At 44.5% G+C, this 13,857-nt stretch overlaps 1 protein-coding gene across 3 annotated transcripts in view; it reads right to left on the reverse strand.

Annotated features, from left to right (window-relative positions):
* STXBP4 (syntaxin binding protein 4) overlaps positions 1 to 13,857 on the reverse strand; it is a 153,395-nt gene that overhangs the window by 102,922 nt on the left and 36,616 nt on the right. For all 3 annotated transcript variants that reach the window (XM_081181377.1, XM_081181376.1, XM_081181378.1), the window contains 3 exons: positions 10,940 to 11,036; positions 9,151 to 9,263; positions 8,309 to 8,398 (listed from right to left, as the gene is read on the reverse strand). In XM_081181377.1, the coding sequence (XP_081037503.1) occupies positions 8,309 to 8,398; positions 9,151 to 9,263; positions 10,940 to 11,036 (300 nt within the window). The remainder of the gene's footprint in view (positions 1 to 8,308; positions 8,399 to 9,150; positions 9,264 to 10,939; positions 11,037 to 13,857) is intronic.

Here is a 13,857-nt window from a genome sequence, read left to right on the forward strand (position 1 = left end):
TAAGCCGCTTACCAGCTGATCCAATAAGCCGCTAAGCCGCTAAAAGCCGCTAATAGCGCTAATCCGCTAATCCGTCAATGGGCTTGCTTCGCAAGGCGAAAAAACCGCTAGACGAAGAGAATCACAGAACGGATTCTTTTCGTCTTGCGAGGCACCACTGTATTGGGAAATGATCCATAATGAATTGAAATAAATGTTTAAAAGTACTCCCCCCAAAACAACAACAACAACAACAACAAAAACAGAGTCCTTTCTGTTGGGGATAATTCAGACTGAAATCCCCAGCTGTCATAAAAGGTGATTTATGTATGCCACTACTGCGGCCCATATTTCGTTAGCCCAAAAATGGACAACGAGCAAGATCCCAACCAAACAGGAATGGCAACTGAAGTTGACAGAATATGCACAACCTGCAGACTCAACATATAGAATAAGACAACAAGAAGAACATACATTTAAAGAAGACTGGAAAACGTTCATTGAATATATGGGAAATAATTGTGTACAGCTAAAAACGCTGGCAGGGTGAAGATAAATTCAACAGTGTAAGTAAGTTTTGATGGATGCAATAAGGTAATAGCGAATGGTATCGTTTTTGTAAAACGTGCAGGGATTTATGATATGTAAAATGAACCACGGAAAGAGAAGAAGTGAAGTCACTGATATCTTAAGGGTGTAAAATGAATATTTTAAATTGCAAAACAGAAAATTTAATAAAAATTATATTTATTTATTTTTAAAGAAGAACAGGGTGCTGGCCTGCGGAAAACCAGCAAGTAGGGAACCTGTGCACAACAGCACTCTCCTCTCCCGTGGCTTCCAACAACTGGTATTCAGAAGCATTAGTACTTCTGACCATGGAGGTACAGCAAAGCTAACACAGCCATCAGGCACTGATAGCCTTATCCTCCATGAATTTGTCCAGTCCATTGTTAAATAGGTTTGTGGCTATCACTGTCTCCTCCTCCTTTAACTATATGTGAAGAAGCACTTCCTTTTATCTGTCCTGAGGTTCGTTCCAAAGCCTGGTGCAGCGGCGCCTTCCATACACTGTGGACTCCAATTCCCATCAGCCCCAGCCAGCATGGCCAATGGTCAGGGATCATGGGAGTTGGAGTCCAACGACAACTGGAGAACCACAGGTTTCCCATCCCTGGGACAGGGGGGTGGTAGCAGGCAGGGCTTTCACCCCCAGGCAGAACTCACTGGAACTCAGTTCCGGCACTCTTAAAAAAAGAATGAGACACAAATGGAGAACTGACAATCAACCTATTGAACTTCAATGTCTAAAATCCCTGGTAGAGGACAAGGATCCTGAGATCACGTTAAGGGTAGCCAAATTCTGTGCGATTGCCATAAAACTTAGAGTACAAGCTGTGCTATCATAATGATTAAGGTGTTAAATGATAATTTTAGGTTATATGTTAGTGACTAAGTTTTAATTTATATATTTTTTAACTGTTGCTACATCTGTATTGTCCCTGTTATACCTAATTGCAAATTCAAATGCATCCTATCGTGTTTTATGACTTCCTTGATAATTGTATGTGGGCTGGAACTGGTCTGTGACCGAAATAATAAAATTCATTCATTCATTCAGTTCCGGCACCAATCAGATGGGTGCCATTGCCATTATAAGAGAACAAAGGAAGCGTTCAAGGTGAGCTCCAGCATCTCTTTCTCTAGGAAAAAAAATTAGCAATGGCAGGCATATAAAAGCTGAGATGACAACAAGAAGAAATGGTTTTGGAGAGCAATAGTAGGAGCTCACATTCTACCACAAAGGCTAACATTTTAAATCCCAAAGAGACAAATCAATGTGTCAGTTAATTGCAGCAAGCTATTATCATCTGACGGCTTGTCTGTAGACCAAAGGAAACATAGCAGCAGCTTCATTCACCCCCTTCCCTCTCACATTTCAATGGGCATGTAACAATACTACAGCATGTTATGGAATCTTCAACAAGAGAGAGTGACCCACTACCCTAATTTTACAGGCAGTCGTCATCAGAAGGAAGTAATTATGCACACACAGAGACAGACAGACAGGGGGGGGAGAGACCTTGGTCCTGACCACGCCTAGCTGTACCAGGTACCAGCTTAACCCAAGGTACCACTGTATTGCGAATCATGATGTGTCTGCCTGTGCTAAGCAAAAATCACAATGTGGGGGAAACCATGAAGTCAGCCAATGCCTCTGCATAGCTCCATCCTTATTTCAGACATTGTGATTTATCAGTAGATCGCAATGTTTAGCTGGCAATATATATGGCGATGTTGAAAACCAGGCATCGCCCAGTCCTGCAACAGAGGATGCGACTCGCTGCCAGCAACTCTTGCTTACGGGCCTGAGTTAGGGTACCTATGTTGCTGCTTTAAAATCAGGGCGTCCTATGCAAACCCCCACAAAGCAGCTCAGGGCAGGTTTTTCCTCTTTCTTACAATGACAAAGAGTGGGGGCAACTCAGTCCTGAAAGTTAACCCTCTAATCTCACAGCTCTTCCTTCCATCTCATGTGCTTGGGGTGGCAACAGTTGTGATTGTGCAGTTCTAAGGGAGCAGCAAGGGACACGGGTGGCACTGTGGGTTAAACCAAAGCCTAGGACTTGCCGATCAGAAGGTCGGCGGTTCGAATCCCTGCGACGGGGTGAGCTCCCGTTGCTCTGTCCCTGCTCCTGCCAACCTAGCACGCCAGTGCAAGTAGATAAATAGGTACCGCTCCAGCAGGAAGGTAAACGGTGTTTCCATGCACTGCTCTGGTTCGCCAGAAGCAGCTTAGTCATGCTGGCCACATGACCCGGAAGCTGTACGCTGGCTCCCTCGGCCAATAAAGCGAGATGAGCGCCGCAACCCCAGAGTCTGTCACGACTGGACCTAATGGTCAGGGGTCCCTTTACCTTTAAGGGAGCAGCACTCTGCGCATGTCTGAGAGGCCTTCGTTTTTAGTGGGTCACGTTTCCCAGGACATTCAGCACAGATTTAAATCAAACCCCAGCTTTCCCGGGTCACTAATCCAGTGCTGCCAACACCACAGACTTCACTCGTTCCCATTAATATCTATGTGTTGTGCATGTGTTTGCAGAAGCAGGAGTTCTCTGGCTCCAGGATATTAAGTTGCTTTGTGAGCACTGTCAGGGTTGCAGGCTCTTAGATCGTCAGTCCAGACCTCTGATCAATAGCAATTATTTACTTCACAGGTCTACCTGAAATAATCAAGCCAAGTGGTGACCTAAATTGGTTGGAAGAGGATGACCCGCATGCTTTCAATTGGAGGGAGGAAAAATCATTAAATTAGTGTGCTCCTCTCAGCCACACAGAGGAGCAGCCAGTCTTTCCTGCTCTTCCTTTTCCCTTCTTTCTGCAAACATGGCCTAGACGTTCTCTCTTTTTTATTTATGGATGTGGCTGTCACACAAATAAACAGCGAGCACAGGTCGCTTAAATATAAACAGGTGCCAGTTCTGTTACAAAAGGGGGGAGTAGGGAATTATTGCCCTTTCCTCTTTTAATGGCATCTCAAAGCAGTAAAACTGGCCCCTTGACATCATCGTGAAACACGTTTTTAATCACGGAGCCTTTGATGCATAAACGCTGTGTCATCAGCCAATGTCTTCTTCTTCTCGCTAACAACTGCCATGAAAGGGAGAGGAAGCACAAGTCAGGCCTGAATGGCTTGGTGAACTTTGAAAGAAAGAACTAGGGCCCAAGTTTTCATTTTTGCTCCTCCCCCCCCCCATTCCTTTTTCCTTTTGTGTCGTGTCCTTCGGATTGCAAGCCTAAAGTCAGGGACTGCATTTCTGATCACTGCAAGCCTCTCTGTGAGACTGTTTTCAGCTGAAAAGCAGAGCAAAAATTCTTTTAGACAAATACCCTATTTTTCGCTCTACAGGACACACTTTTTCCCCTCCAGAAATTAAGGGTAAATGTGTGTGTGTCCTATAGAGCGAATGCAGGCTGCATGGCTAAGCCCAAAGCCAGAACAGGGAGACGGAGCGCTCCGCAGCACTCCGTCTCGCTCTTCTAGCTTGGGGATGGCTGTGCAAAGCCTCTGCAGAGGTCCCGCTGTGCTCCAAAGGCTTCAGGGAACTTTGAGGCTGGCTGTGGGGGAAAGCAGTGCTTCCCCCCACTGACAGCACCAAAGAGCAGGTCGAAAGGAATCTGAAGCCTCCGGAACCCAGCAGGAACTCCCCCCCCCCCCCGTGCTCCAGAGGCTTCGGGTTGCCTTCACTGAAGCCTGGAGAGCGAGAGGGGTCAGTGCGCACCGGCCCCTCTCGCTCTCCAAGCTTCCAAGGTAGCCGCCTGAAATTTCCAGAGTACAGCGGAAACTCCCGCTGCGCTCTGGAGGCTTTGGGTGAATGCACCTTGAACGCACCTTGTTTTAGAGGGGGAGAACAAGAAAAAAAAAATTCCCCCCTGTTCTCCCCCTCCTATGGTCCGGTGCGTCCTATGGTCCGGTGCGTCCTATAGAGCGAAAAATACGGTATATAATCTAAGCGGGTGGCGCAGTGGGTTAAACCACAGAGCCTAGGACTTGCCGATCCGAAGGTCGGCGGTTCGAATCCCCACAACGGGGTGAGCTCCCGTTGCTCGTCCCTGCTCCTGCCAACCTAGCAGTTCAAAAGCACCTCAAAGTGCATGTAGATAAATGGGTACCACTCCGGCGGGAAGCTAAACGGTGTTTCTGTGTGCTGCTCTGGTTCGCCAGAAGCGGCTTAGTCATGCTGGCCACATGACCCGGAAGCTGTACGCTGGCTCCCTCGGCCAATAAAGCGAGATGAGCGCCGCAACCCCAGAGTCGGCCACAACTGGACCTAATGGTCAGGGGTCCCTTTACCTTTACCCTTTATCTAAGCACCTGTCAGATGCTGCTGGTGATTGCTCGTGAGTAACCAGGCAGTACTCTTACCTGTCTTTTACAGGTTTTATTGTGCAAACTATTTACAGTGCAGTTCTACAAAGTTCATGTCCATCTTAGCCAGACCTCCGCCTCCCCTCTTTGCGTTTCACCCCTCTGCGCAAGCTCAGCTCAGCGAGGTGAGGCGCTGGGGCTCTCAGCAGCATCCTCAAGCCCTTTCCTTGCTCGGCGGGCCCCTTCCCTCTCTTCTCCACTGGAGGTGTGGCTTTTCCCATGGCTGGAAGAGGAACTGCTCCTCAGGATTTTTGGAGGCTCTCTGTATCCCAACGGCCCCCCCTTCCTCCCTCCCCTGTTCCGATGGCAGTCACCTGACACCACCCCTGAGGAACTATGTCACAAAATGCGCTGAGCCAATAAACTCCCCCCCCCCCCGTGCACCTTTTGAGATTTCATTTCTTCTTCTCCCTGCCAACAGAAATAGTGGAAAGGAATCCCTGAGAGACTGTACTTCCTGAATTTACAGCTGACTTTGTGAATTCTGTCTACTCAAAGTCTTACACCCCAAAATCCAAGAAGACCTACTACTAAATGATCAAAAGGAAAGCAATGTAGTAGCAAATTAAAAACATTTCAGCTGTAGCAGAGGTAGCAACGGCAATAACAGCGGTTGCCAGCACTGAGGACTTATTGTGCAAGTCTACGGAGACTTCTATCCTGGGGGCGAGTCCAAGGGACATAATCAGAAATGTTCTTTTATTACTGAACAAATTAAGTCTTACTACAGTCAGTCGCACAGGAACAGTGATTATTCCATGAAGCTGGCAGAGCACTACTGAAATCTAAATTACAGAGTAGGAAACCTTCTGCCAGTAGAAAATTAAAGAATGCCTATAATAAGTAACAGTTTAAAGAGAGGTTTGCCCCTCCCAATCTCTCTTTCCAAAAGCACTCGTGTAAGAATGGAAATATATACCTTACTTATTGCTTGGAACCTTATCTCCATGCGACGTAAAAGAAAATCAGTTTTATGGAATGGACAATTAAATGAACAAACACACTTCCCAAGCTACCAAAAATGAACTTACCACCGATTGGTGAGATTTGGATTAAAAACATATAAAGGGAGGGCAAAATTGACATGCAAACTACAAGACAAGGACAACTGTGACTTCAAAGAAGAATTGGAACCTTTTACAAATTATCTAAAAAAACAACAAAATGAATTGGACTCCCTGGCAGGTTTTGAATAAACATACACACATTTATTGAGGGACAACATAGAAGATAGATAATATAAGAATGTATACAGTTTTATAATATGCAGAAGTTAACATTGGATGAGAAATCAGAGAGAGGAGCTGAGGAAAGTCGTTGGGGGGGGAGAGAGGGAGGGAGGGGGGAAATGGGGCAGAAACAAGGGAAATGATTTGTTTTGATAATTTGCTATGTTGAAATTGTTAATTTTTTTAAAAAAACACACACATATAAATGGAGGAGGAAGCGATATCATTAAAAAAGCTGGGAGTCCTTAAAAGACAATGAGAAAATAAAAACGACAGGATGAAAGCAGGTTCTGCAATGTTTAGTTTGATTAATTGATTAGATCAGGGTTCCCCAACTTGGATCTCCAGTTTTTGGACTACATTTCCCATCATCCCTGACCACTGAGTCATGCTAGCTGGGGATGATGGGAGTTGTAGTTCAAAAACAAATGGAGACCCAAGTTTGGGAAACTCTGGATTAGAAAGATGTTTGGAGCCATTTAAAAAAGTGCCCCTGATGAACTGGGAGGATATTTAAAAGCATTTCCCAACATTTGTTTCCTGTCTTTTGCCCAAAAAGCAGATATGCATACATCCCTTTAGTCTCACAATAGTAATGCCAGATACGTTAGGCTAAGAGATACTATCTGGTCAAAGGTTAGCCACTAGGTTTGCTGTTAGCTAGTTAGTCCTTGATACAAGTCCCACACTGTAACCCAGCAATACTCCAATGCGGTGCCCTTCAGGGTTATGGTCTGCAAGCATATGAGGCTACTACCTTGCTAAAGCTTAGGTACCTCGGGATACAGACACTTCAGGTTACAGACTCCGCTAACCCAGAAACAGTACCTCGGGTTAAGAACTTTGCTTCAGGATGAGAACAGAAATTGCGCAGCGGTGGCAGCGGGAGGCCCCATTAGCTAAAGTGGTACCTCAGGTCAAGAACGGACCACCGGAACGAATCAAGTTCTTAACCCAAGATACCACTGTAGGTCTGGATGGTCTCTTTTACTCCTGAAGGGACGCAGGGGGCGCTGCGGTCTAAACCACTGAGCCTCTTGGGCTTGCCCGAGGTCAGCGGTTTGAATCCGCGCAACGGGGTGAGCTCCTGTTGCTCTGTTCCATCTCCTGCCAACCTAGCAATTCGAAAGCATGCCAGTGCAAGCAGATAAATAGGCACCACTGCGGCAGGAAGGTAAACAGCGTTTCCGTGTGCTCTGGTTTCCGTCACGGTGTCCCGTTGCACCAGAAGCGGTTTAGTCATACTGGCCACATGACCTGGAAAGCTGTTTGTGGACAAACACCAGCTCCCTCGGCCTGAAAGCAAGATGAGCGCCGCAACCCCATAGTCACCTTTGACTGGACTGAACCGTCCAGGGGGTCCTTTACCTTTACTCCTGAAACCATTTGAACGTCTTAGACTGAGAGTCCCTAAGGGAAAAGACTTACCTCAGGTTAAGTACTTAATTCGTTCCGGAGGTCTGTTCTTAACCTGAAACTGTTCTTAACCTGAAGCACCACTTTAGCTAATGGAGCCTCCTGCCGCCGCCACGCCGCCGGAGCACGATTTCTGTTGTCATCCTGAAGCAAAGTTCTTAACCCAAGATACTATTTCTGGATTAGCAGAGTCTGTAACCTGAAGCGTATGTAACCCGAGGTACCACTGTACTAACATAAAACTGCTGTAGGCCACTTGAAGCACATAAGTGGGGTAGGCTCATATACGTATGTGCGTGCGCGCGCGCACACACACACACACACACACACACAAAGAAACACACACACACACACATATAAACAATGGTTGAGTTGGACCTTCCTTGGAGAAGCAGAAACAGTTATCCCATCTATTTCTCAAAATCAAGCCAAATAATTTTAACTCAGTGGGGTCAACATGGTATAAAGAATACACAAACTCCAGTTGCTACGCTCCTTCAAATTTATTTTAATGCATTCCATTTAAAAATCCTCTTTTTAAAAACCAAAAAGTACTTGCATTATAGGGGTGCCATATTTCAAAAAGTGAAAATTGAGTTGTTGAGCCTTTTTTTGGTAAGGTTATTGAGTTTTTGTTGTTTCTTGTTTTGTTTTACAGTTAACTGGCTATGTCCAGTAAATTCCAGATGTATGGCAACCCTATACTTGGAGGGATGAGTATATTTTGTTTCAGATGAGCAAAGCAAACTATTACCTTCAATTTGCATATTTCTTGTAAAGCTTCACTTCTCTCTTTCTTAAGTTCTTCCAATTCCTCTCTTTGCAAAGGATCACAGGAGACAAACTGGATGCATTGAAATATTGGGGGGGGGAGGAGCGGGGATTGTTAACAAAGAAATTTTGGAATAATTAGGTCAGTTTTATCCATGATGATACTTAAACACCTACATTGTATAACACCTACATTAACCATTAATGCTTTAAGATTACATAAAATGATGCTATTTTTATTGTTATTGCTTTGTGGAGACAACAACAACAATAATAATATTAATAATAATAATATTAATATTAATAATAATAATAATAATAATAATAATAATAATAATAATATAAACCAACTTAATCCAGTCTTATTAAGAGATTTGCCTGCTACTCCAATGAATTAACTTAACTTGCAAAATCAGCAAGTACAAATTGAAGCAGAATAATTAGAAGAGAATCCAACAAGCTGGCCTTCAAACATATTTGTGTGTGTGTGTTTATCAAAGCCCTTAGTTATTGCTTAATAGCCGATGGTTTTTAGAAGAAGCTAACAAGACAATTTCATTTTAAAATGCAAGGTTGAACAGGGGTTTGCAATATTAAATTCGTAATATCAACCATTAGAAAGGCACAAAACTAAAGGAAAGAAAACCCAACAATATACTAGCAGGAGAAGGACAATACAGGACAGCTGTATGAAATTAAAAGTAACAAATTATTATTGTTATTATCTATTCATTTATTCAATGAATGAATGAATGAATGATTAAATAAATAAATAAACAAAGTCCAGATCAATGTAGAGAGCTCCATAACAGACACATTACTTACCTGTGAATCTAGTAATTGGGCAATTTCGTGAGCATTAAGTGCTGCCTGTCCTTGGGCACCACCTGCCCCATCTAGCTGCAAACAGAATAGGTTTCTTGCCACCTGGACAAAATCTGAAACAGAGGCTAAGTGAGCATGAACATGCCTGATCAATGGCAAAAGAAGCAATTTCAAGATTGCACCCAACTTTTAGCTGCCTGTTGAACAATTGCTATGTTTTCTCGATGTCCTCCATGTTTTCCCCATCACCCATTTCCTATAAAACACCAGCTATGAATTGCACATAGGGAAATCTGTAAGCATACAAAATGACAGCCGGGTTTTTAACAAGTCAGCTAGGTTAATTGCCATCAGTCTTATGTTAACTTTTGGCAACCCTAAAAAGGCTTGAATTAGATGAGAGACCTGTGGATTCACACACATTTAGCTACTTCCTCTTCGGCACAACCCATGGTTTCCCATTAAATCAGGCATAGGCAAACTCGGCCCTCCAGATGTTTTGGGATTACAACTCCCATCATCCCTGACCACTGGTCCTGTTAGCTAGGGATGATGGGAGTTGTAGTCCCAAAACATCTAGAGGGCTGAGTTTGCCTATGCCTGCGTTAAATAGTTGGTGAACTATGGGTTGCGCTTCTCCACATACTAGGGACTGAGGCACTTTGGCCCCCCAAATGTTTTGGGGGATTTTTAGGGGGCCAACCCATCCCCCATTGTTCTGAGGGTGAACATGGAACCGGGTACAAGGCAGCTCAGTGCTGGCAGCTCCTCCTGCTGCTGCCACAACTGGCTGGAGGGGGGGGGCGCCTTCCCCTGTCTTTCCCTTGCCGCTGGGGCCGTGCTGCCACTGCGTTCGACTCCGCTCCCTGGCTCCTAGCCCTAAGTAAGCAAACTGTGAGAGTAGCCCACAATATGACAATGCAGCGCCTTGTGTGGCCAAACCTAAACACTGTTTATTACTGTAATGAATAGGGCTGGGAGATATATTGATGTATCATCCAAATCCAGTAGGAAGTCCATACAGTGGTACCTCTGGTTGCAAACGGGATCCATTCCGGAGACCCGTTCGCAACATGAAAAGAGCGCAACCCACAGAGGCGCGTCTGTACACGTGCGGGTTGCAAATCGCCGCTTCTGCGCATGAAGTCATGTTGCGCTTCTGCGCATGCGGTGAAACCCAGAAGTAACCCTTTCTGGTACTTCCAGGTCGCCGCGGGACGTAACCTGAAAGAACGTAACATGAAGCGGACGTAACATGAGGTATGACTGTATCATGATAACGGTTTCCTAATTTTTGACCTACAAATACATTGGTATCTCAGGTTACATACGCTTCAGGTTACATACGCTTCAGGTTACAGACTCCGCTAACCCAGAAATACTGCTTCAGGTTAAGAACTTTGCTTCAGGATGAGAACAGAAATCGTGATCCAGCGGCGTGGCGGCAGCAGGAGGCCCCATAAGCTAAAGTGGTGCTTCAGGTTAAGAACAGTTTCTGGTTAAGTACGGACCTCCGGAACAAATTAAGTACTTAACCTGAGGTACCACTGTATATCACAAATCATGGTGTGTGCCATGCAAAAATCGTGATGTGGAAAAACTGTGAAGCCATCCAATGCTTCTCCATAGCTCCAGCCTTCTTTCAGACATCATGATATATCAGTATGTCGCGATGTTTAGCTGATGATCTATCACAATGTCGAAAACCAAGTTATCACCCAAACACTGCGAGGAAGGCTTTTTTATGGAGCATTCTCTGTTACCATATTCCTAGAACTCACTTCATTACCTCCAAAAGACACTGTTCCTTTAGGATCCTTTGGGAGCTGCTGCCTTAGGATTTCTTGCTGTTCTTTTGTGGGTTGAATCCCGAGATAATTCAGAGCCTAGAAGCGGGATTTGGTGAGAGAGAAAAAGCACAGGGGTTTGAATTCTCTATCTGACAATGATGGAACATTGCGCCTCCTTTTATCTGTTTAGGGAAGCTTTTAATGTTCAACAGATTATTGTATTTTAATATTCTGTTGGAAGCCCCCCAAAGTGGCTGGGGAAACCCAGCCAGATGGGCAGGGTATATATTTATGTATATATGTATGTATACATAAATAAATAAATAATAAAAATAATCTGTCTTGTTTTAACTTGCTTAAGTCGCCTTTCCAGTCTGAGAAGAAGGTGTGATGTAAATAATAATAATAATAATAATAATAATAATAATAATAATAATAATAATAATGCAATAACACACTTTCTATTTCCTTTCTCCAACACTGGATGATGGGGTGCATCCATAGCTGTCAACTTTTCCCCTTTTTTAAGGGAAATTCCCTTATCCCTAATAGGATTCCTCGCAAGAAAAGAGAAAAGTTGACAGCTATGCGTGCATCTGTTCGGTAAAAGCCAACTCCTCGCGGCTGAGGTCTCTTTACAAAGGTCTCCCCCAATAAAATATTTGATGGGCATTACTATTCAAATGTTGTGCAGCTGCTATGTTTCGTTATCAATTATGTGTGGCAACGCTGACCTCCCCCCCCCCAAAAAAAATATTTGGCACCCTTGGGTTGGGCTCCCTTGATCTGTTCCTGTACATCCACCGAGAGAAAAGTTTTACATACACTCGTAAGTGTGCTGTGGTGGAACTGAAACCCTGATTCTGCAAAATGCCTTTGCAAAAGAAAAAAAGCATTTACGTGGCACTCTGGAGCGTTCAAAGTGCTTTGTGCACATTATCTCAGAACGACATAAGCACCGGTTTATCCTTTCTCTGCTGCCTAACCCATCTTCTTTGTAATGTTTAAATGGGTCTGCTAGTGGCTGCCAAGTAAGCACACGATGTATCAGGGCGTGTGCGCAACAAGCAAGAGTCCCGGGCGCTTTTTAGAGACAATCCAAAGCGGCCAACTCTGAAACCTCCATTCATTACAACAGGCTCTTACTGAAAAGGTTAGGGAGGCTGCGGGAAGTAGATGGTGCTTCTTCTAGATGTTGGGTGGGTGGGTTACCTATTGAAGTAAGATAAGCCGAGGGATAAAGCAACCCGGCTGATTCACAGTGCCATTTTCTGGCACCCAAACAAAGATTTTAAAGAGAGGAGATTTGAAAAGAGGCATACCCAACTCAGTGTGGGTTGCATCAGCACTTAGTCTCCTAAAACAAACAATCGACAACGAGAAAAAAAGGAAAGAAAGAGCAAATTCGGAAGCTCAATCTTCAAGCACTTACACAAAAACGATATAAATATTTAAGTGGTCTGCCCCTCGCAGCTCTTTCCCCCCTTATTTTCCTGTTCTCGGTATCGATGAAGCGAGAGAAGAAGGTATCACAAAAAAGAGAAATGAGATCTTTTTAGCAAAATAACTTTGGGAAATAGCTGGGGAAGAAGGCGGCGGCAGAACTTTGATAAAAGCACCTTGATGAAAGCACTTGAAAAGGGGGAAAAATTGTATCACTGATACCCAAAACATTTTCCTCTCAAACTGTAGGTGTTTCAGGGAAAGAAGAAATTTTACTAATGGGAGACTTCAACTTCTCTATTATCTGCTGGGTTACAAACTGCCCCTAAGCATGAAATCTGCAGCAAATTCTTGCCATAGTTTGCTAGCACAACTTTCCAACTCAGAAATAGGAGGAAGGAGCAAGGGGTGTCCGTTACCCTTGACTTGATCTTCTCTAACAGGAAAGAGCTCACACTTTCTAAGAGAATTCACGAGCTGTTCCCCCCCCCCCTAGAAAAAGTGCACAAACATTTACGTATGCATGCACTGCATTATGAAAGGCTGCTTGCAAGAAAATGTGCAAATTGGGCAAAGTAACGCCCCCGAAACATGCATATGAGGAAAAAGGCACCCAAAAATACTGATGAATTTTCATTAGGTTTTTATATGATTATGGACATAGCAAACTGATAGGGAGATGCGGCAAACGTAACTTAGGATTGGGGGGGAAATGAGAAACAGCCATAGGGAGCTGCTTAAAAAACAAATAAATGTGTGTACAAGCAAGGCTGCCCTGTTTGAATATACTTCCTTGCTCCAAACTCACAATGAATCACAGGCTTCCATATTGTTCTTCCGGGAAATAATCTTTGGATGGCATCCTGCTCTTGCTGCATGGAGGGAGTGAACACATTGTAGAGTAGTGCTTAATAAGAGTTAAGTAGGATCTGGCCCTTCCATGTAGCCACCATTCAGGGAAGCCACCTTCATGGCAAGGATGCTCAACGAAGCCAAGCTATTTATTCCAATCAGAGTCCCATCCATGCTATAACACAGGGTTTCCCAAACTTCGGTCTCCCACTGTTTTTGGACTACAATTCCCACCATCCCCGACCACTGGGGTATGATGGGAGTTGTAGTCCGACAACAGCTGGAGACCCAAGATTGGGAAACCTTACTCTAACACAAGGTCTCCCACCCACCTGCTCCTCCAAGGCCTAGAGCCTGTTGCAACATATTCAGCAGCAATGCACCCAGGAGGAGCTCTGCTCAATTCCTTTCAGGAAGCCAACCTGCAACTCGCTTTCATTGCACACAGGGTGGAATGAGGAAGGAGAAGGACTTGCAGGATGGCACCTCCACTGTGAACGTTCTTGCAACCATTTCGAACAGAAAATGTGGCTCCAAAACTGTCTAATCCATGGGTAGGCAAACTAAGGCCCAGGGGCCGGATCCAGCCCAATCACCTTCTCGATCTGGCCCGCAGACGGTC

The sequence above is a fragment of the Podarcis bocagei genome (genome assembly GCF_964188305.1).
Source record: "Podarcis bocagei genome assembly, chromosome: 2".
NCBI lineage: Eukaryota > Metazoa > Chordata > Lepidosauria > Squamata > Lacertidae > Podarcis > Podarcis bocagei.